Source organism: Anopheles merus, unplaced genomic scaffold (assembly GCF_017562075.2).
Source record: "Anopheles merus strain MAF unplaced genomic scaffold, AmerM5.1 LNR4000042, whole genome shotgun sequence".
Taxonomy (NCBI): domain Eukaryota; kingdom Metazoa; phylum Arthropoda; class Insecta; order Diptera; family Culicidae; genus Anopheles; species Anopheles merus.
Window position 1 is genome coordinate 54,976 of NW_024427622.1, and position 24,540 is coordinate 79,515.

Sequence of the window (24,540 nt, forward strand, 5' to 3'; positions counted from 1 at the left end):
GTATGAACCGTCCGTCATAGCAAGGGATTAGTCACCGGCTCCGGCTACGTGGTACTCAAGTCCTGAAAAGGCCGGCATGATCGCGTTGGCTATTCTTCTTCTTCTTCTTTGGCGCAACAACCGCTGTCGGTCAAGGCCTGCCAGTACCCACTAGTAAAGTGAGCTTGGCTTTCAGTGACTTATTGTTACCATAGCAGGATAGTCAGTTCTGCGTATGGGAGCACGGTCTATTCGGGACTTGAACCCATGACGGGCATGTTGTTACGTCGTACGAGTTGACGACTGCACCACCAGACCGGCTCTACGACGACCGGGCGTTGGCTATTACGCCAATAATAATAATAATAATAATAATAATAATAATCATAATAATAAAAAGAACTAAGCATAGCAGTCCACACTCGGGTAAGAGTTTGTCTTGACTTTGTTGCTGCTGGGCTACCGCTGTGACGAGACAAATACACGGAATGCACTCGACCAAAACATGAACCTACCGATCCGAACCCATTCCAAGGCATTGCCGGTCAACCGGCGTCATGATAACTACTCCAAACCAACAAGCCACCAGATTCTGGACGGACAGGTGCAGCACCATACGCGCACCGTAATAAACAAATCCAGAATCCTCTATGGATTCAATTCAAAATGTTGTTTCCACTTGCGTCCGCTAGCTGAATTAGAAATAAATGTGCAACAAATCACACGCACGTTTGCTTAAATCATGTGTCTTTTTAATACCCCCAACAGCAGAGCCGATCACAAAGATGCCAATGCCAATGGTTGTGTTGTCTCTCAGGTAGCGAGATCGAAAATGCATGGACTTTGTAGCCGCAGCGGATGAATATGTACCCATAAGAATCAAATAGTTTTGGGGTTTCCAAACGCACGCACACACACAAACACACAAACATGCGCGCGCAAACTCACACACACACACACACACACACACACGCACACATGCATGAACGCGCGGACGCCAGCACGCACGCACTCACGCACGCACACACACACGCACGCACGCACGCACACACACACGCACGCACGCACGCACACATGCACGTACGCGCGCACGCTAGCACGCACCCACGAAAGCTCGCGCACGAGCACGCGCCCCCGAAGTCGCGCACGCGATCACGCACCCTCCACCAAACCCCCTCCCCCCTCCCGCACGAGCGAGTACGGCTACCTTATCGGTAGAACGGCTGGTTCAGCTGTCTTGTAGCGCATCCTCATTCAAAGCGCCGGGCGGGTTGGGGGATCGCGACATGATAGAGTGAACGGTCACTTTCCCCGCGCTGTGTGCATGTGTGTGTCAAGACCCGAAAACTTGTGACAAATTTCGGCACATTTAAAAAAATTTTTTTTTTGCCACTATATATTGTGCTACATGATGCTTAGAAGGTCGTTGAAGCATCAAATTTGTTCAAATTAAAAATATGTTAGATTAGTGTTAGACGTTCTCCTATACTTGTTTTAAATAGGCTTCGTCACCCTCGATTGCCACGGGCATCGAATGGTCTCATCAGCAGCGGCACGAAATAAAATAAACCATCAATACACCGATAACACTTTAAATCCCAATCCAGCTTCTCCCACAGCGTCTCAAGGTCACACACAAATTAATAAATGCTAACACCCACCAATAACAATACACAACCGCAATGCACATATATGAATCAACGCATACATCACAAACACCCAATCAGCTGGCGGCGGAAGGCACGGGTAGAAGCGCAAGTAAGGCAAGGCAGGGTGAGGGAGGGAGAAGAAGCGGACGAGAAAATGGGCGCCAATATTTTTAAATTTTTTGACCGTTTTTTTGCTCCACCGCCATCCACCGAGCAGTTTCCCGCGCAGGAAATGTACCAAAATCTGCGCTGGCCAGCGTAGATTTGGCCTAGTCTCCCGCGCTGGACTTCAGCGATTCCCGCGCTGGGTCGAGCAAGTTTAGCGCCATCTGTTGGCGAAATGGATGAACTATTTATGGCGGTGGAGCAAAAAAACGGTCAAAAAATTTAAAAATATTGGCGCCCATTTTCTCGTCCGCTTCTTCTCCCTCCCTCACCCTGCCTTGCCTTACTTGCGCTTCTACCCGTGCCTTCCGCCGCCAGCTGATTGGGTGTTTGTGATGTATGCGTTGATTCATATATGTGCATTGCGGTTGTGTATTGTTATTGGTGGGTGTTAGCATTTATTAATTTGTGTGTGACCTTGAGACGCTGTGGGAGAAGCTGGATTGGGATTTAAAGTGTTATCGGTGTATTGATGGTTTATTTTATTTCGTGCCGTTGCTGATGAGACCATTCGATGCCCGTGGCAATCGAGGGTGACGAAGCCTATTTAAAACAAGTATAGGAGAACGTCTAACACTAATCTAATATATTTTTAATTTGAACAAATTTGATGCTTCAACGACCTTCTAAGCATCATGCAGCACAATATATAGTGGCAAAAAAATATTTTTTTTAAATGTGCCGAAATTTGTCACAAGTTTTCGGGTCTTGACACACACATGCACACAGCGCGGGGAAAGTGACTGTTCACTCGATCATGTCGCGATCACCCACCCCGCCCGGCGCTTTGGATGAGGATGTGCTACAAGATAGCTGAACCAGCCGTTCTACCGATAAGGTAGCCGTACTCGCTCGTGCGGGAGGGGGGGGGGTTTTGGTGGAGGGTGCGTGATCGCGTGCGCGACTTCGGGGGCGCGTGCTCGTGCGCGAGCTTTCGTGGGTGCGTGCTGGCGTGCGCGCGTACGTGCCTGTGTGCGTGCGTGTGTGAGTGTGTGTGTGTGTGTGTGTGTGTGTGTGTGTGTGTGTGTGTGTGTGTGTGTGTGTCTGTCTGTGTGTGTGTGTGTGTGTGTGTGTGTGTGTGTGTGTGTGTGTGTGTGTGTGTGTGTGTGTGTGTGTGTGTGTGTGTGTGTGTGTGTGTGTGTGTGTGAGAGAGTGTGTGTGTGTGTGTGAGAGTTTGCGCATGCGTGTTTGTGTGTGAGTTTGCGCGCGCATGTTTGTGTGTTTGTGTGTGTGCGTGCGTTTGGAAACCCCAAAACTATTTGATTCTTATGGGTACATATTCATCCGCTGCGGCTACAAAGTCCATGCATTTTCGATCTCGCTACCTGAGAGACAACACAACCATTGGCATTGGCATCTTTGTGATCGGCTCTGCTATTGGGGGTATTAAAAAGACACATGATTTAAGCAAACGTGCGTGTGATTTGTTGCACATTTATTTCTAATTCAGCTAGCGCTCGCAAGTGGAAACAACATTTTGAATTGAATCCATACAAAAGAGGATTCTGGATTTGTTTATTACGGTGCGCGTATGGTGCTGCACCTGTCCGTCCAGAATCTGGTGGCTTGTTGGTTTGGAGTAGTTATCATGACGCCGGTTGACCGGCAATGCCTTGGAATGGGTTCGGATCGGTAGGTTCATGTTTTGGTCGAGTGCATTCCGTGTATTTGTCTCGTCACAGCGGTAGCCCAGCAGCAACAAAGTCAAGACAAACTCTTACCCGAGTGTGGACTGCTATGCTAAGTTCTTTTTATTATTATTATTATTATTATTATTATTATTATTATTATTATTATTATTATTATTATTATTATTATTATTGGCGTAATAACCAACGCGATCATGCCGGCCTTTTCAGGACTTGAGTACCACGTAGCCGGAGCCGGTGACTAATCCCTTGCTATGACGGACGGTTCATACGCGATTAGAACCCACGACGGGCATGCAGATGTGCGGAATGATGGCGGTGCTGCGGGCCCGCTCCTATCCAGTGTGCAACTTTCATACTGCCACACTGTCTCCTGCCCGGTGCATACGCAGCAGGCAGGGGGAAGGATGCACCTCCACAGTAAAAAAAAACACCGTCATGAACCAGCGGTGGATCTAACGGTAGGCGGACTAGGCGGTCACCGAAGATCTCTAGTCTGTAGTATGCCGTATGTCTACAAGTGGACAGAGTGTTAGCGACAAGGGCCCCCGGAAAGATGGTCATTGGGGCTCCATGGCAGGAGAACCATTTGCACCCCCCCCCCCCCCCCCCATGGCGACTACAATTTTAGGGCCTGTGACCGATGATCGTAGGGGTTCCATCGCCAATCCCCCCCCCCCCACCCCGCCAGCAATTTAAGTATAATGTTCAATCTCTTAACAGCTGTATGCCAGTACCCCCTCCTCCCGGTCATCAGCTATCATTTACAGGGGTCTCAATTTGTCTTTCCGCCTTTCATGAACACCTTCCTTTCCGATGGATCATAACATTCCGGAAAAGCATACATTCGGCGGCAGTTTTGCACACACACGCACACTCACACCCTTGCGCAGACGGCTCAGCATATCTGTGTAATCTACACCATACGAAAGCAAAAAAGCTTAGTGTAGCAAAGTTATGCTTAATGCTTAACACGTTAAGTTCGATGGCAGGCCCCAGGGACTGCCAGTGAACTTTCCAGTATACCGGTTTCACAATCAGCTTGCGTTCTAGATGCCGGGGGAACGGTAAGCTCATGAAATTCAGCGCCGGGCTGAATGTGTTAATGCGAATTAGGGTTCTGCGCGTTGCACAGCAAACCCTCTATCGTGCTAGCGATTCCTTAGTCATTTTTATATTGCAGCAATTGAACTCATTGCGCTTTTTTTGTTTGATTTGTGAAAATGCAACTTCATCGCCGCAATGTTTGTTAACGGCATTTTTAGGCGCCACAACAACTCGCGAGCATTGACCACACGCGAGAAAGAGATGGCGCTATGGAGGGAAAAAGCACGGACGACGGCTGACAGCGATTGGCCGTCTGACGCACCAACACATCCAAACCTTCGGCAGCGTGCTCAGGCGAGGGGTATGAGGCGGAGCCAGGGACGGGTAGCTCGACGAGCTGCTCGACAAATTTGCCGTTGGAGAGAAAAGGAAGGCATGATAAAATTCTCAGAACGCCATAACGCCTTCCGTCGCTTTGCACAGCGGGCCTTTTGTATTGTGTTGTACGTGCGTGTAGAGTGAATGTTGGCTTTTGGGGTGGGGAATGATATACAGAGACAAATTTCGCTACATTAACACATAAATTCTTACTGCACGGGTTGAACTGCGAATGTTCAGTTCTGAGAGAATATACTCGAGCGCTCGGGCATGAGTGCAAGCAAGCGCGGTATAGAGGATAGAGGGAGACAAACGATTATTTTGCTCCAAGCTTTCTACTTTTGTCCCGTTGGGTCGTGGGCTCGAAAACTAAGGTTGCTCCTTTAACCTTTACGTCGATACCGAGGCTTGAGCCTCAAGCAGCAGTAATAGGAGCACGCTTAGCCCAGACGATAAAGGGCTCACATCGGCTGCACATCAATCGTGAAGTATATTGGACACATTCACGTACGGTTATAAACTGGATAAATGCAGACCATAGAAGATACAGCCAGTTTGTGGCTGTACGAGTTTGCGAGATCATCGAGACCACAAATGCTAGTGACTGGAATTGGGTATCCACTAAGGGAAACATTGCCATGAAGGCACGAAATGGCAGAAAGTACCGGCACTCAGCCCGACTAGCAGATGGTTCCGTGTCCCTGACTTTCTATGGGAGTCTGTCAGCGAGTGGCTAAACAATCAAAATCAAGCAGGAGAGACATATGAAGAAATGCGTCATACTTTGCTTCATCACTCGATTAACACTTCGACTATCGAGTTCACTCGATTTTCTAAATGGCAAAGATTGGTAAGGGCTGTTGCGTATGTTTACCGCTTCTTTAATAACTGCCGAAAAGAAAGGACTAAGCAGCAAGGAGGGTTAACGCATGATAAATTGGAACGAGCTGAATACGCAATTTACAAGCAAGTACAGAAAGATCACTATGAGGATGATATTAGATTACTCGATGATAGTGAGCTACAAAATCATCCGTGGAAACAGCCACTTAACAAAGCAAGTCCGTTGTACAAACTGAGCCCGGTAATCGATAAACAAGGAGTGCTGCGTATGAAAGGAAGGATTGATAAATGCGTGTTCGTTGGCAATGATACCAAGCGATCAGTTATCATCCCAAATCAGCATTATGCAACCGGCCTGCTGATTAGTTGGTACCATCACAAATATCGACATGCCAATCATCAAACGGCGATTAACGAAATAAGACTCAAATTCCATGTTCCACAACTTAAAGCCACTTATAACCGAGTAAGACGCTGTTGTCAATACTGCAAAGTGCGACGTGCCACACCACAAAATTCTGCAATGGAAGATCTTCCGTACCAACGGCTAGCTGCGTTTCAACATCCCTTCTCGTACACAGGTGTTGACTATTTCGGACCGATGGTAGTCGTAGTCGGAAGACGAACCGAAAAACGGTGGGGAGTGATTTTCACCTGCCTCACCACCAGAAGAATTCACATCGAGGTTGCGCATAGCCTCTCTACGAACTCTTGCATCTTTACTATCCGCAACTTCACAGCGCGAGAGGGAATGCCGTTGGAGTTCATTAGTGACCGGGGCACTATCTTTCGTATTCATATTCATATTCATATTTATTTGTCTACCTTTTGGTTACACAAATACTTAAACAATACTTATTACCTATGTTCCTAACCTAGCAAAAATTAACACAAATTATTAAAAATCATAAAAAAATAAGAAAATTAGAAACTAAAAATTAAAAATTAAGGCAGCTCGGGATTATGGAGGGTTCTGATGCGGGATCGGAAAGAGGATAAGGGAAGGTTGAAATCAAACATAGAATATACACAGTTAAATCGACGAATTGCACGAAGAAGGAGGTCATTACGGCTTACTGCAGTTCGGCGGGAAGGGATCACTAGGGGAGGGCGGTTACGAAGAACACGGTTAGGGGCGTGGAAAGGGATAGAAGAAAGAAGGGAAGGAGAATCAATATTACCAAGGAGTAATGCGGCAATAAAGGTGGATTGGGCATGGGAACGGCGGTTTTCTAATAGTTCCAGGCCAAGCTGCCGACAACTGCCCTCCTAAGGAGGACAATCTACCCAGGATTTTACATATAGCAAAACCTTATGAACGATCGCTGCACCCGCTCAATACGTTCCACGTGGGTTCGAGCTGTAGGGGACCAGAAGACTGAGCAGTACTCCAAAATTGATCTGACCAGAGAGCAGAACAGAGTCTTCAGGCACATTGGGTCGGAAAAATCGCAAGCAATTTTCTTTAGGAGACCCAATGTTTTCCGCGCTTGATTGACAACTGAGTCAATGTGGTGGCTGAAGGAGAGGCCTCTGTCAAGCCAGACACCGAGGTCTTTTACGACACAAACACGATTGACTTGCACTGAATTTAGGACGTACGAGTAAGTGATTGGAGACTGCGAACGACTAAACGAAATGACGTTACACTTATCAGGACATAATGTGAGGGAATTACTAGAACACCAAGACGAAAAATGATCAAGAATATTTTTAGGGAAATACAATCACTAGGAGACGAAACTGGGAGAAAGATTTTGAGGTCGTCTGCGTAGCAGAGGAAACACTCAGGAGGGAGGGCGGTACGGACATCATTAATAAAAATTATGAACAGCAAAGGACTTAGGACACTACCTTGCGGTACGCCTGCACTACATGAAAAGTTAGTCGAAAACATATCATTAAATTTAACACTATAGGAACAATCACATAGAAACGAACGTAACCAAGATACAAAAAGATTATTGACGTCAAGTAGTGAAATTTTATTTAGAAGTAAGGAATGAGGAATACGATCAAATGCAGATTTGAAGTCAGTATAAATAGTATCAACTTTTTTAACTGACTCTAACTGGGATGATACAAAAGAGATGAAGGACATAAGGTTAGTTGTTGTAGAACGGTTAGGAAAAAAGTCATGTTGCTGAGGGATAATAGTAGAAGAGGTGAGTTTAAACACATAGGTATGGATAATATGCTCAAATACCTTGGTTATTGCGCATTGTATTGAGATGCAACGGTAATTGGAAATGACAGACGGGTTACCTTTTTGTGTATGGGAACTAGCCATGCTCGCTTCCACAATAAAGGGATTGAAGACGTAGACAAAGATAGGTTAAACAATTTTACCAATAGAGGAACGAACAGAGAAGGGGGCTTTATTAAAACAGAGGTTGGTATTCCATCCGGTCCAGGGGAGAAGGATGGCTTAAGTTTTTTAAGAGCTTCAGAGACTGTATTAACATTGACAATACCCTCAGCCCATGCGACGGAGTTTAAACCAAGCCATATGCCCTCAGACTCTGTCAAAGGTTGACTCTCCGGTCTATACAGACCATTGGCGAAATGCTCAGCGAATAGGGAACAGGTGTCAGCAGCATTGTCCGTTGTGACCGAACCGAGTGACATGGAAGTAGGAAGGGAAAGTGAACTAATTTTTCAGGCTGCAGAATGACCGGTTGGCAGCCAGCATCCTTGTGCGCAACTCAACTTCTATGCTGTTGTCGTTGCTGACCTTTGACCCCAGATAGGTAAACGTGTTAGTTTTATTTCAATGATTTGGATATCTCATGTCATTTGTTGTGTTTTGTATAATTGTGTAAGGAATATTTTTTTAAATATATATTACCGTCCCACCCCAGCAATAGTTATTTGTTTAGCATTCATTGTTTAGCATTATATATTTTTATTATTTAAAATTTATTTTTAGGCTGATGAATCTCTGCTCTCATTTTCAACTTGTTTAATTTTTTTGTCGACACATGGGTCTTTTTTCTCCTATTTTAATCGTCTCACTCAGTTCTTCCTCTTCAGTAACACTTTCTTCCATGTTCCTATTTTTTGTATCATTCGATAGTGTACAGGCAGCTTCACCGACACAAAAGCATGCTTAATCGTTACTGCGCTACTGCTAGAGGCACTCACGCTATCCTTACTCACACCAATGTTTTCACTAGGTTTTTGGAATACACTACTACTTTTGCCCGTTTCTTTTTTTGGAGTTGTTTCCTCACTCAAAGCGACACTTTCACATTCCATTTCATCTTGTTTGTCTGTTTCCAATTCCGTATTTACTGATATTTTGGCTGGTCTCGCACCTATCTTTGTTGCGCATGCGTACGTTGTTCTCGCTTCATTCCCCATTCCTCATTCCCCATTCCCTCTCCCTGTTGCTGCATAAACTTGCGATTATTTGCACACGTCATTCCAAAGTGCACACCTTCGTCACAGTATCTACACGTCGGTCGTTGACCCCGATGCGTAGTTAACGTTTTAATTCTAGCTATCGTGACGTATTGGCTTTTTCCATAGTCCCATAGCGGAATCCGTTTGGCAGCCCTTCTGTAGGCAGCCCTTTGCCCCACACACCTTCCTTCACTTCACGCACAGTACCGTATTTACCAAAAAATTCCTTTATCTCTTCGTTTTGAACTCTTCCAGATAGATCATGCAACTTCACTTCAACACTTCCATCCTGCACCGTAACAGGAATAGTATATCTCTTTCCCTTGTACTCTATAATGTTCCTCTCATCGTTCTGTTCTACCACTCGTATCGCAGTATTTGCGTCTTTCACATCTACAAATGCACACAGTGTACTGGTTCGTAAATGCACCCGTAACAGATCCTCCTTTGGCGAGAGTTTAAGATTATCTACGATAAACTTTAACGCCTCTAAATAAGTAGGCTTACAGGGTACTTTCGAAAAGTCAACCCTGATGGTCGTGATCGCAGGCCGGGTGATCCTTTAAGGCCGGGATACATTGATCGTACTCTGTAGCGTAATTTCGATTTTCACTAGCGCATCTGGCGGCGGCTGACCGAAGCATTTTGCCAAACAATTTGGGACTGCACGAGAAAATACGTTATTTTCCATGTTTTTCACTTTAACTGGACTGGGAAAGCTTTGTAATTGATAGATAAACATATTTTGCAAGTATTTCAGCCATTTTCGAACCAAAAAACGATGAAAAAACTACTTAATTTTGAGATCCGGCATGACCATTCCCTCGATGACCAAAAAAAGCTTCCACCAGCCGCCGCCAGATGCGCTAGTGAAAATCAAAATTACGCTTGCGAGTACGATCAATGTAGCCCGGCCTTTATTTTTCCATTTTTTTTCTAAAACTGAACTGGAAAACCTTCGCATTTGATAGATAAATGTTGAAATATGTATGTGAAATATGTTGTGCATGTATTTCAGCTATTTTCGCATCAAAATACGGTGAAACAGCTACTTAAATTTGAAATCCGGCAAGACCATTCCCTTGATGACCAAAAAAAGCTTCCACCAGCCGCCGCCAGATGCGCTAGTGAAAATCGAAATTACACTACGGAGTACGATCAATATAGCCCGGCCTTAACACTTCATTGAACTCGAGGGACATACGTATAATAGGGTGTCCCTGGCTATGGTTGTTGCGGGTACGCGGTACACGGAGATGGAAATTAGATCTAAGAATCCGACAGGGAGCGAACAAATTGATGCTGGCTAGTAATGCCGGGGGATCGATCTCTCCGTTAAGGAGCCGGAATATAAAAAGGCATTGGGCGTTTTTGCGTCGAGAGCAGAGTGGTTCAAGTCCGAGAATCGGACACCGCTGATGGTTGGAGGGCCGAGGGTGGTGGGATTGCCATGGAAGGAGTCGAACCGCGTACCTGGTGATTCTCCGTTGAATGGCTTCGAGGCGATTGATGTCACCAACGCCAAGCGGGCACCAGATCGGGCAGCAGTACTCCAGACACGACCTTACGATGGCACAGAAGATCGACTTGACGCACATGTGATCGGTAAACTCGCTACAGGTCCCCATAATTAGACCGAGTAGCTGATTTCCCTTCGCAACAACGCTGTCAATGTGAGGGCGAAATGACATCTTCTGGTCGAGTAGCAAGCCCCAGATGTCGTGCGAACCAAAGCCGTGTTGAGCATAGTGTATGTAAACGAGATAGGGTAACGGGCTCTGCTGAATGATATATACTGGAATTTATCAGCACACACTTGGAGGGCGTTTCTGCTGCACCAGCTGTCGAGATTCTCAAGATCATTTGAAGGCGTACACAGTCACTGCCGTTTCTAACTGGAGCGAATATTTTTACGTCTTCGGCATACATTAGGTGTTGGCCTGGCGGTAAAACAAAAGATAGATCATTTATAGATTTATAGATGAGGAAGAGTAGCGGTCCCAAGATACTCCCTTGAGGCACTCCGGAGGAGCTGGTGAAGGAGAGAGAACGATGAGATCTTATTTAGTACGAATGACCAGTTAAGTATGAACGTAGCCAGGTGATGTGCCAGTCGAGGAAACCGAGTTTTTTTAGCTTCGAGAGTAGAATATCATGAGAGATACTATCGAACGCAGCCCTGAAGTCGATATATACTGCATCAACCTGCGTACCACGATCCATGTTGTCGAAGCAGAAACCAACAAATTTAGCAAGATTTGTGGTGGAAGATCTCCTTGGGAGAAATCCATGCTGACTAGGGCTCATTTAGTTTTGAACTGCTGTGAGTAGCGGATTGTATAGAATGAGCTCAAACACCTTTGCACAAGCGCATAGGGAAACAATGCCACGATAATTGCAAGCATGAAGTCGACTGCCCTTCTTATGGATAGGAACCATTCGCGCGTGTTTCCAGGACGCAGGATACGTGCCACGCATAAGGGAATCATTAAACATTTTGGCAAGAATGGGTGCGAGTGATTGACGGCAATGCTTCAAAATGTATGCGGGAATATTGTCAGGTCCAGATGATGTAGACGGTTTTATATCGCTGAGTGTGCGCGCAAATAATGCTTCGTCAATTTTGGGTATAATAAAATCGATAGCATCCGATGGAGTATTGCGGGTGGCCTCTGCTAGTGTGTTAGGGTTGTGAACAGGAAGGGTGAGTGCATCAGCGAAACGATTGGCGAAAGTGTTGCAAATATCGGATGTATCGATATTAGTTTCGCCATTGTAGCTCATTGACGGAGGGATACTACTTATATTGCGCCGTTTGTTCCAGAAGCTCCAGAACCGTGTCGGCTTAGAAAACAGTTGCCTGTCAGTACGGCGAATGAAGGAGCGGTAGAGCACACGATTTTGTCGACGATAATTGTTCAGTGCATCGAAAAAAATTCTCCTATGCAGCGATGATCTCGTTCTACTGTAATCTGCGTAGGCTTTAGATTTTATTTTTTTCAACCGTCTTAAAGATGCATTAGACCAATCGGGCCAGACTTTCGTTGAGCAACAGGAACGCAGGAATTAATCGCTGAGCGCATAAAAACGCTAAAGAAATCGGTGGCTTCGTCGATACTGGCAAAGTTGGAGCAGTCAAAATTGCGGTCAAACGACACAATAAGAGAATTCATACGTTCCACATTCGTCTTGAAGAAATTTCTATTGACTGTACGGCGAGTGTGACTGTTAATGGTGTGAGATAATTGTGCGGGATAATAAATCATCATATCCAATGAAGGATGATGAAAGTCCTCACTGAGAAGTGGAATACTACAGTGTGTTACGTATGGGAGCGAGTTCTCTAGAGCCAAAGTACCATTCACAGAGTACAGAGGTGTGATTGAGTCGCACAAAATATTGGTTGCGGTTTGCGAAGACCAGATAATAATAATAATAATAATAATAATAATAATAATAATAATAATAATAATAATAATAATAATAATAATAATAATAATAATAATAATAATAATAATAATAATAATAATAATAATAATAATAATAATAATAATAATAATAATAATAATAATAATAATATAATAATAATAATAATAATAATAATAATAATAATAATAATAATAATAATAATAATAATAATCAACAACAACAACAACAACAACAACAACAACAACAACAACAACAACAACAACAACAACAAGGTGGGAGCACAGGTTACAATACTCCTGGGCGTCCATGAAAATCCACCATGCAGGAGTGGGAGCTAAGGGTACAATTTCCTAGGCGATCAAGTGAAACCACCCTCGGCGAGTTTTGGCGCTTGAACCAAGCTATTTAGCGTTTGTTTTTGGAGGAAATTCCTGGGCAAAAACCCGTATGCCTCTGGGAAAGAAGGCTAACCCTAATAATGGAGACACGATCTATGAGAAATAGGACCATGTGATTGCCCGAGGAGGGAGCCCCTACTGGAGCTGGGCCTAGGACGGGGGACAGAGCAAGCGTCCAGCGGCTGGAAGACGAAATGGTGCAAGAGCGACCTTTCAGTCAACGGGCTCAGCCCCTACCACGAACGCAAAACAGAAACGGCAGCACTATAAATCACCAAGGTAATGCTACACCTGCTAATGTTGCTGTTGCTGATAGACGACAGTCACTCACTTTGGCAGGAGGCCGACGGCAGCAGATTATGTGGACAAGAGAGATGAACCATTACGTGATCCGTTGCTACTATGTTTGCACAAGGATGGAGACGGACATGTCCGGCAGAGCGGAGATGCTGGGTATGTTCAATGACTGTTTCCCTCGGTTTGCGCACTAGTTTGACCTGAACAAGTTGTATGCCCGGCAGCGAGCTATTATTTCGCGTAATATGCTAACGCCAGAGGAGCTCTAGTTCATCAAACTAGAGGTGCGGAGGGAATTTGGAGAGGATGCGCGATTTGGGCACGCGCGATTTGAGTAGGATTTCTGTTGGGCTTAATACAATTGACCAAAATACATCAAGGGCGAGTGAGGATCGTGATTTGTATGAACCCACCCCTCCAGGATTGTCAGTGGATACCCAACACCGACAGTTACGAGATGATTTAACCCTCGAGATGGCCACCGCCGTTACGCAGTTCCATGGGACAGACCCCTTATCTCGTCACCGACTACCAAAACTGTATTATTCTTACCGCCTGAAAACTGCAGTCAGCATCATAAACCAAGATGTTCTACCTCAGTATTTGCATAGCGTGGGAAACATTGAGGATCTGCAGTTAATTGTGTATTCGGCTGCGTTGGCTGTTGTACGAACGCTAGGATTACAGACCTATCCGCAAGGAGACAGCGAACGTCGACCATGCTCCAAGGCTGAAAAGCCCGCCTGGATGCGACGTCTGGAAAACCGCATAAACGCAACGAGGACAAAGATTGGTCGATTGAAGGAATATCAATGGGGAAATCGATCTATGAAGGTGGTACGTCAGATTGCTGAAATTGTTAAACCTAAAGAACTACGAGACCTCACTGATGCCAACATAACGCGCGATGATCGTACAACTGTACCGCGAGTACCGTCGCGGTAGGTCAGTGTTTCGCTGACATGTATCGATGTAGGATCATACTTTGTTCGAAGCAGACTTTTCAAAACTTGATCGTCCAGGCGATCATAGAAACCTTTAGGAGGTTTCCCTTACTGGAAACGTTGGAGTTTAGAAGCCTTACCTTGGGAAGGGGGACATAACTAAACTCTTGAAATAAATTGGAAGGCGAAGGTTTTAGGCAGCGTAATGTCCTATCTTGGCAGTCCAAACGAATCTGACTTGTCACGGTCGGAATGGGTTTTATTTATACTCAAATGAAGTTAAGGGTTTCGCACATTTGGTTCCGGATTTTATGTTGGAAAGTTATTGTTTTCACTCAGCTAGTTACGTTTGTCTTTTGTTGACAAGAACGATGGTTCTTGTCACTTAGTTCCTGTTTTGGGTTTAATGCATATACTGTTCCTGCTTATGTTATACGTTTCGGTTGATTCTGATAAGTGTGTCATAATTGTTTTTATATAAACGGTGTGGCCTAAATTCTTCCGGTTACGTTGCTATGGTATGATCTGATTTACTGAATGTGTTATAATGAATGTGTTACAATGGTGTGGTTTGGCTTTCCAAAGTGTATAACAATGTTTTTATAGCTGATAGTGTGTTTTATAATAAGTAGTGTATAGCAGATATGCTACACTGCACTAAATGTTAAAGACCGTGCAGGGATTCAGCAACGACATTCATATGGAATTTGGTATCGATAAATGTCGATCAATTCATCTACACCGAGGTCAAGTAGTGGATGCCGATAGCTTCCATGTCAACGAACAGGAGGAAATGCGCAACATGGTTCAAGGCGAAACGTACAAGTTCCTCGGTTTCCTGCAGCTGAGGGGTATACACCATACGGCGATCAAGAAGAAGCTGCAGGACAAGTATTTACATCCTTTTAGCTGTATCCTGAAGAGCTTCTTGTTAGCCGGCGACAAGGTGAAAGCAATAAACACATTTGCGGTGCCTTTGTTGACCTACAGCTTTGGGATGGTGAAATGGTCTAAGGCTGACTTGGAAGCGTTGGAGCGAACAATTCGTGTGGCTTCCACTAAGCACCGAATGAGTCACCCAAAAGCGTCCGTCGAGAGAGTAACCCTGCCACGAAAAATAGGAGGGGTAGGTATCATTGACATTCAGGCACTTCGTGTTTCTCCGATCCATCACCTGCGAAGTTACTTCGTGGAAAGCCAAGACCAACATGAACTATATCGCACTGTGTGTAAAGCAGATCACGGACACAGCGCCCTGCATCTAGCCCAGCAAGATTACCAGCTAAATTGCAACATCAAAACCGTCGATGAAAAAGTCGTAACGTGGAAACAGAATGAGTTACATGGGACGCACCCCCATCAACTGGATCTGGAACATATCAACAAAGTGTCATCTAAAACTTGGCTTGTGAGAGGTGACCTTTTCTCGGAGACAGAATGTTTCATGGTAGCCATCCAAGACCGAGTAATTGCGACGAGGAACTATCGGCGGTATATATTGCGTGAAGACGTGGAAGACCGGTGCAGAAAGAGCAACTCAAGAGGAGAATCGATCGAGCATGTCATTGCCGGCTGTCCAGTACTAGCTGGGTCAGCGTATCTCGATCGCCACAACGACGTTGCCAAAATTGTGCACCAGCAGCTTGCACTGAGGCACAAGTTGGTAGAGCGACTTTTACCCTACTACCGATACCTCCCAGATCCGGTCCTGGAAAATGATTGCATAAAGCTGTATTGGGATCGCGGAATTATAACGGACATCCTCATCCGTGCCAACAGCCCAGACATCTTAGTCTACGAGAAAAGAAAGAAACGAGTGACCATCATCGACATTGCTGTAACGTTGGACCAAAATGTTCAGACAACATTTTCCACCAATGTGACGAAGTATCATGATCTGGCAGAGGAGTTGAGGCAGATGTGGCATCTGGAGGATATCCGCATTGTTCCGGTAGTCATCTCGGCGACCGGATTTGTCCCTATGGCCATCTTACGTTCCCTGGATGAGCTCGAACTGCAGAGGGAACTACCCAGGATTCAAAAGGCGGTGATTCTTCGAACATTTAGTACTGTAAGAAGGTTCCTGAATCACCATAACTAACATCCGGTGCAAACTCATTAACATTAAGAAAACTGGTGAATGGGATCCACAGAGCCTAACCCCCTTTGGCATTTGAATAGCCCGGGGTAGGTGAAAAGTTCCCAGCATTGCTGAGAAGTGACAAAATTCTGATGATAATAATAACAGTAATATTTACATTAACATAAAAACATTGAAGGCAAAATTCTTCCTCATTTTTATGTTTGTTTTTAATAGTATTTTGACTAGTAAAAAAACCAAACATAAACAAAAGAAAGAAGGTTTGTTTTAACATTATCTATTATTGAAAGTCATTACTTTTGCCTTGAGAACTTAATTTACTTACTTGCCTTTATTAACTATAGAATAATCTTTTTTCTTCACTTGTTTTTGTCTATTACATGGTGCAGTTGTTCAATTATCATCAACATTGTTGACAATGGCCACGACTTCAAACAATGGCAACTCGTCTCCTAAGACTGGCCTCACGGTTCTCACCGTTTTATCACCAACGGCTGTGGAAGTATCACTAGAGAAATCCTCCAATGTATCTTTACCCAACGTATCTACCCAACGAACCATACAACATCCCATGTCCGACGTCCGATTGGCTGTTATGGGATATAATAATAAAGTCGATGCCAGCAAACCCGTGAAGATGGATGCAACTCGCTCATATAACGACCAAATTACAACGACCCAGAAGAATAGTGATATACAACAATCGATAGTTGATGCACACAGGAGAAATAATCCCAAGAGTATTCCCAATTTCCACCCTACTGCATTCGACGATACGATAGCAACTGTTACATATTCTAGTTTGCAACGTCATAGAACAATTAATTCAATGAATCTTAATCCTACCACGCCATCCATGGTAGTGAAACCAGTAGGTGAACTTCGAATGTTGCTGAAAAGCACAGGACCCATCTTAAACTATGTATTCGACCATCATCCTCCTTACTACAAATCAACATATTACAATACTAGGTGAGTGCATTTGTTATGTTATTGTGATAAAGATTATTCTATCATAAAATGCGAGGGCACGGTAACGACAATATGCTGAAAAAATGGTCAATATTGCCAAAATTGTTTGTGCACTGCAAGAAAGCACCTTTTGCTTGTGAACTCAGGAAAGCAAAAGTGACAAAAGCTTACGTTGTTAGGTTGTATTATTACTTTTTCTGAAAAACACTTATCTTAATCCACTGTTTAATAATTGGAACATATAGAGTGGTTGGATCCTATTCATTGCTCAAGAAAAATTCTCCTTTTTATTACGCGTTTTTATTGCAGTTGCTTATTTTTGGCTGTGGAAATGCAATGCTCGTTAAATCGTCGTGTTTTGCGAGCGTTATTTACTGCAACTCTTTCACCGCGCGGCTACACGAGGTAAAAAATACGAGGTGGAATTCCAGCTTGACCAACGTATAAGTAATGTACCAGCGTTGGGTATTGCCCTTAAAACTATATGATAGAAAAACATCCTGTAGGGGAACTGGGGGTAGTTTCGACACGTTAAGGTTTTCTCCTGATTGCAATACTTTTGAAAATGTAAACTTACTAGTAGACTTCAAGAAAGCTTTTTTGATTTATTATGTACCATCTTACGAGAAACTACGGTTCTTGGATTGATTTTGATAATATTTTCACGACTCAGTACTCAGTCACGACTGCAGTACGGGTAAGATCGACACTATGATGAGGTAAAATCGACACCTTGTGGGGTGATTTCGACACATATGTTTTAGCTTTTGCAATAACAAACTCTGATGGCCTGTAGTTTTCATTGAAGTTCAACAAAGTATTTCGTACCAATTTGATGAAAAATTAACACAAAACATTATTGAAATATACAAAAAATGATGTTACAAGCTGGAACAAAAATTTGATAACAAATAGCATCGGACCAGCCTCCATATAGTAGAAGCTGCGGCGATAGCATCCGGTTTACGGAATGATTGGTTAAGATTCCTTTAAAAAATAACCTGTCAGCCATCTTCCAGTAATCTTCTTCTTTTTTTACAATATCGAAAAGTGTTCAATTTTATTTGTCTCTGCCAGCTCGAAAGCCAAAAGTCGAACATCGGTCAATGTGATTCCAAACCAGCGACTATTTTTTTCTTCAGTTAAGCATACCCGGTCTAAAGTTGACCTAAAAAACGGTCAAAGCCATAACAATATTAATTTTCATAAGCCTAAACCAGGGTTTTGCGGGCTAAATTTGACACCTGGCCTTTGGGTTTATATCTCAGGGTTGAGTTGACGTATCGAAATGATTGATATGTCATTCGATTGCTAAAAGTTGTGCGAACAAGTGAAAAAAATGTCTAGCTCCGTAAATATGTAGAACCCGTCCGAATTGTACAAGCGCGTAACGTGTGTTATGATGGTTCGTGCCGGCCATACGAATGCCGGAATTCGGAAGGCGGCGATGTGTTCGCTGAACACTGTAAAAACAATACGCGTACAGCTCGAGGAGTGTGGTGAAGACGTGGATAGTGTTATTGTTCGCAAACATCATAGCAGGCGGTCGGATTGTGTGCGGACTGACGCGTTCCTGGCCGGATTGCAGCAGCGGGCGACGCATCCCGGGTGCGTCTCGTCGGAAGGAGACGTGATGCCGCCTCACATCTTCCCCCAGGGCCTGCGGGTGAATGCTGACGGGTACATTCACCCGCTGGCCACCGTGGTGAAGCCGTGGATTGAGACGGTGGCCAATGGGCGGCCGTACGTTTGGCAGCAGGATTCTGCACCATGCCATACGGCCGTAAAAACACGCCAATGGCTCACTGCCAATTTCGACCGATACACCAGCACCGACGTTTGGCCACCCAGCTCCCCTGACCTTAATCCTATGGATTACTTTGTGTGGGGCACAGTTGAGTGGGACACCAACAAGGCATCTTGCAATACCAAAGCGGAGCTGGTGGCCAGAATAAAGGCTGTGTTTGCGGCCATCCCCAGAGACATTGTTTAATTGTTTAATTGTTTATTACTCGTTCAATGGTTAACAATGGATCCGTGTGAATGTTCTTAAGTCTAATATTAGTTTATGATAAGCAGAAAGATCATCTTAATAATTCGTTTCTAATGCTGTTTTTAAAGGATTGCACTGAGGTTCCAAAATCAAACAAATGACGAACTTCATTAAACACCCTAATCATGGAGTTGAGGGGGTCTCTAGATCCATATCCAGTTCGACTACGGTTCAGGGCAAGTAACGGACGAGAACGAAGCTGAACAGCAGGCGCGTAAAAGTTTAACTGCTGGAGCAGGGATGAACAGTCGATGTTACTTTGCAGTAAACCAGCCACAAACAGTTGTTGCGCGGTACGGCGTCTGATGTGGATCGGTTGCAGTCCGAGAAGCTGAAGTCGCGTTTCATAAGGTGGTAACTGACTGCCAGGTGGCCAAGGTAACAAGCGTGTTGCGTATCGGGATAAGCGACGCTGTATCGATTCCATTCTCTCAGAAAGTCTTTGGGTTGAGGGCTTCCAGACAACACAGGCGTATTCGAGTACCGGGCGGATAATACCGCAGTATAATGCTTTGATGCAGACTGGGTCTTTGAAATCTCTTGTTATCCGAAACAACATGCCAAGCAGTTGATTACCTCGGGTAATCACCTCCTCCGTTTGCAAATGAAAGCTTTGACATGGTTGTCCGGGCTTGCGCGCGGTTTCGGAAGCGGGTGCAGGCGGCCATCGACGCGGAGGGGGGGGGGGGTATTTCGAATAAAAAATGCGGCAAACATGGTAAGCTAAACTTTGTAGATTTTTTTTTTAATATTTAACATAAATTTGATAAAAATTCCGTTCCTATTCCCTCAGAAACTGTCAAATTTATCTCGAACACCCTGTATTTATTTTGAGTAGCATGATAGACGTTTTTAGAACTGGCTTTGTGTGTTTATATTTATAACGCAGTTTAAAAAATCGTCTGTCCTTTCTGGCTAAACTTTTGCTACTGCCGCGATTTGCGATGGCGCCCTGTTCCTCAATCAGCTGTGCTACTTGACCCTACCTGGCCCCGCTTAGTGAACTTAGCCGAACTTTTATCCAATTGGCCCTATTTATGATCAGCTGGTTGTCTCATATCTTGGCGCATCTTTCCGTCCGTATTTTTCTCGACAGCGCCATCTGGGGTAACCTTTAACAACTGTTCGAGTTGATCATGACAGCTCGTTGTTTTGATTTGCTATTTGTTTGGCTAATCCAAATTACGATATAAAAAAGTTAACATGCTACAAATAAGCATTACACTACTACCAAGTGGGGTGTCGATTTTACCCCCATTGGCCGCACAAGTTTTAGTGACATTTTATATTATATAGTTTAATATAAAAATTACGCCCTTTGATATAGAACTAATCAATAGTGTTTATAAAACAATACTGTTAATACGGAAACTATAATTTTGTTGAAATAACGCCACAATTCCTTAAGTCCCAGAAGTAAAAACTTACATCGGCTGTCAATCAGAACCACCATGTGTTTCTTCTTCTTGTTTGGCTCAACAACCGATGCCGGTCAAGGCCTGCCAACCCACTTGTGGGGTTGGCTTTCAGTGACTTATTGATTTCCCCCCATAGCAGGATAGTCAGTCCTACGTATGGCGGCACGGTCTATTTGGGGCTTGAACCCATGACGGGCATGTTGTTAAGTCGTACGAGTTGACGACTGTACCATGAGACCGGCTCCACCATGTGTTTATATGTTGTTTTTTGACAATTGACTGGTTTGTGATCAGTGATATGTGACTCAAATATTCGAAACAGTTGACATAAATAATATGTACTAGTTTTTATTCTTCAAAAAGTTCTTTAAATACAAAAACGGCAAGGTGTCGAACTTACCAGCAGTGTCGAACCAAGTTTTTACTGACATGAGTGGAGGTGGAACGATCACTAGGACATACACCTGAGGGACTGGTTTGACAACTGGAACTCGTTGTATGCAAATTGGCATTTGTCCAAGCGTAGTTCTAGCCCATTTTCACGTAGTGTACGTTAAACATCTCCCACTAATTGAAGATGTTCATCAAAGTCTCGTTTATATTATGAAACTGTTCAAAGTGAACTGATTTAACACGGCATTTGAAACGTTGGAGTTTAGAAGCCTTACCTTTGGTAGGGTGACATATACTCTTGAAATAAGTTGGTACGTGAAGTTTTAGGAAGCTTACGAATACTTTTAGCTCCGAACGAATCTGATCTGCCGCGATCAAAATTGGTTTTATTTATCCGTAAATTATCGGTTCGGTACAATTTCTTACAAATTGGGTCGTTGTTTTGTTTTAATAGCAATTAGTTGTTTTTGTTTTATATTTTGCTTGGCGTAAATGAACTTCTGGTTTCCGTGAGGTGTTTCTATGTGGTTTTAGTTTAGTTTAGTTTTGTTGCTATAGATCTGTTATTTGGGTAACGGTCAGGCGAAATAGGAAACGAATCAAGTTAAAGGCACTAAGCGAAATGGGCAACGCAGTGCACGAAATAACGCAGTCCAAGGAGAGAAAACGCACTGCTGTATCGCCCGACCGAGTGAAGAAAGGAAAAGAGCAGTTTCCGGAAAAGAGACGATTTGGAGATAGGAAAGAGCAACGTGGGCAGCATCAAATCTTAAAGCGTCGCCAATAAAAAAGTGTGATAATATAAAGGTGTTACAAGTTTTCCATCTCTACAAATTTCTTTAAAATTTGATCATCATCAAGAAGTGGGAAAGATGAACTGCGTTGCTTGCAATTGCTCAGACGAAGCGGATGATATGGTGTCATGTGACAAGTGTGGAGAGTGACAGCATTATGGGTAAGCAGGAGTTGACGATGAAATTAAGCACAACCCGTGGATGTGTGAAAAGTGCAGTTCTGGAGCGAAGAACACGTCTGATTCGATGGAAGTTGCAAATCACGCAGAGCAGGTCGGCGGAAGCGTTAAAGGAGGGCTTAAGAGTAGGAGCGCCACGCGGTCAACAAAGAAACGATCTTGCGATGATGATAAGCGCTCTCTGAAAGAGGAGCAAAGCGTTTCTAAATCCGCTGTGGCGAGTAGTACTGGTGTGACGAAGAAGTGATACAAGGACGAGAAGCTGTTAGCGACAAGTAGTGTAGAGGAGCGGCTAGCGGTAATCGACGGGCGGTCGATCGAGCGGCGTGGCGGAGCGGCGAGAGGAAATCGGCGGACGGTCGATAGTTCGTGCAACAGGTGAGCCGATGCGCGGTCGATGCGTAGTGATGGAACGGAGCGGCTGGAGGTAATCGACGATCGGTCGATCGATTGTAGTGCAGCAGTTCGACGGCCTGATGATGATACGCAATCGAAACGTAACGAGACAGTACGCAGGGGAGATGACGAAGAAGAAGAATTACAAGAGAAATTACTGTTAAATGAGATTGCGTTGCTTAAGTTTCAATTGAGTAAGCGTTTACGTGCGGAGAAAGAGAAGCAAGAGAGAGTTGGATGAATTGCGTACTACTAGAAACGGAAGAAATGGGTTGAGTAAAGACAGTGTGCCATCTATGACGACAAAAAGTAAAGTAGAAGAATGGTTTGATGATACGTCTAGAAAAAGTAACAAGCCTATCACGTTAACGAAGAAAGTGAACCAACAAACAAACAGATAGCAGCGCGACTATAATCGGGAAGAATTTGCCGATGTTTTCGGGTGACCCCAAAGAATGGGCTATATGGTATGCCGGCTGCGAAAGAACCACCAAAACATGCGGTTTTCAATTAGACGAAAACCTTACTAGGCTGCAACGGTGTTTAAAAGGGCAAGCTCTAGAATTAGTTCAAGGCCGCTTGTTGATACCTGAAAATGTTCCTTGCGTGATTAACCTCTTGGAGGTGAAGGATGACACCTTCTCCAAGAAGGGATGACCTACAGAGTCTACTTAGGTTCGGAAGCGTAGTCAATGATTTGGTACTGCATATCGAGGCAGCAAGAATGAAAAATCACCTTAATAACCCCACATTGCTTCACGATGTAGTGCACAAGCTTCCTACAGAGTACCAATTGAAATGGGCAGATTTTAAATTAAAGAAACGTAAAGAAGAAGATCTCGGTATGTTCGGGTGCTCCATGAATCATCTGTTGATGTTGATAGTTGATGTTAAAACGGTCACTGGAAGAGACTTGGAATGAACCAATAGCATCGAAATGTAAACTAGGCTGGGGAATATATGGTCGTACACAATAATTACCAGGACTAGGTGTCATAGGGTATGTACCATAATGAAGAAGGTTCCGACGACTTAACGCAACTAGTGGAAGACTTAATTATTCATGATAAAGTGAACAATACACCCCCAACAGTAATAATTGAGGCAGAAGAAGTTAAAAGAGCTCGAACACTTTTAGATAGTACTACTATCTTAATAGGAAAGCGGTTCGAGACCGGACTATTGTGGAAGACCGATGAACCAAAATTTCCACCAAGCTACGAAATGGCTTATAAAAGGTTGCTTGGACTGGAGAGACGATTACAAAAGGACCAAACGTTATATTAGGGAGTTCGCAGTTTGTTAAGGGAATATGTAGAGGAATAATATGCTCACCAAGCTACAACTAATGAGTTACAAGACACGAAAATCGACGAAAATTGGTATTTGCCGCTAGGATTAGTGATCAATCCGAGAAAACCGAGCAAAGTGAGAATTTTTTGGGATGCAGCAACTGCTTAACATGGAGTATCGCTGAATGCTGCGCTTTTAAAAGGCCCCGACCTTTCGAATTCGCTGATATCCGTACTATACAACATTAGAAAATAAGCATATGCTTAAACGGAAGACATTTAAGCGATATTTCATCGATAACTAATTCGGCCTGCTAAACGGCATTACCAGCGTTTTTTATGGAGAGAAAATCCAACAGAAGACGTTTCTGTATACGTACTGGATGAGGCTATGTTTGGAGCAGCCTGTTCTCAAACTTCAGCGCAATATATTAAAAATCGTAAGGCATGGGAAATAGGTAACGATTTTAAGCGCACGCTGACCGCCATATTAGATTTCCACTATGTGTACGATTACCTCGATAGTTTTGCGACGGTGGAAGAAGCTATTGATGTAGGACTGGAGGTGAAAAGAATCCATGCAGAGGGAGAATTCGAAATATGTCGCTTTTTATCGAATAATCAGGCAATAGTGGAAGGTGTGAGTCAAGAGGCAATGGACATAGATAAGGTTATAGAAGTCTACAAAGGAGTAGAATCTGTACTGGGTATGAAGTGGAAACCGGACAAAGACGTTTGAACTTACTCGTTTGTAATGAG

The 24,540-nt window shown here is 44.0% G+C and overlaps 1 protein-coding gene across 1 annotated transcript in view; it reads left to right on the forward strand.

Moving 5' to 3' along the window:
• LOC121601225 overlaps positions 1 to 24,540 on the forward strand; it is a gene marked incomplete at its 3' end in the record, with an annotated part of 110,166 nt that overhangs the window by 14,756 nt on the left and 70,870 nt on the right. The window contains exon 2 of the mRNA XM_041930037.1: positions 16,674 to 17,256. Coding sequence (XP_041785971.1) covers positions 16,674 to 17,256 — 583 coding nt within the window. The remainder of the gene's footprint in view (positions 1 to 16,673; positions 17,257 to 24,540) is intronic.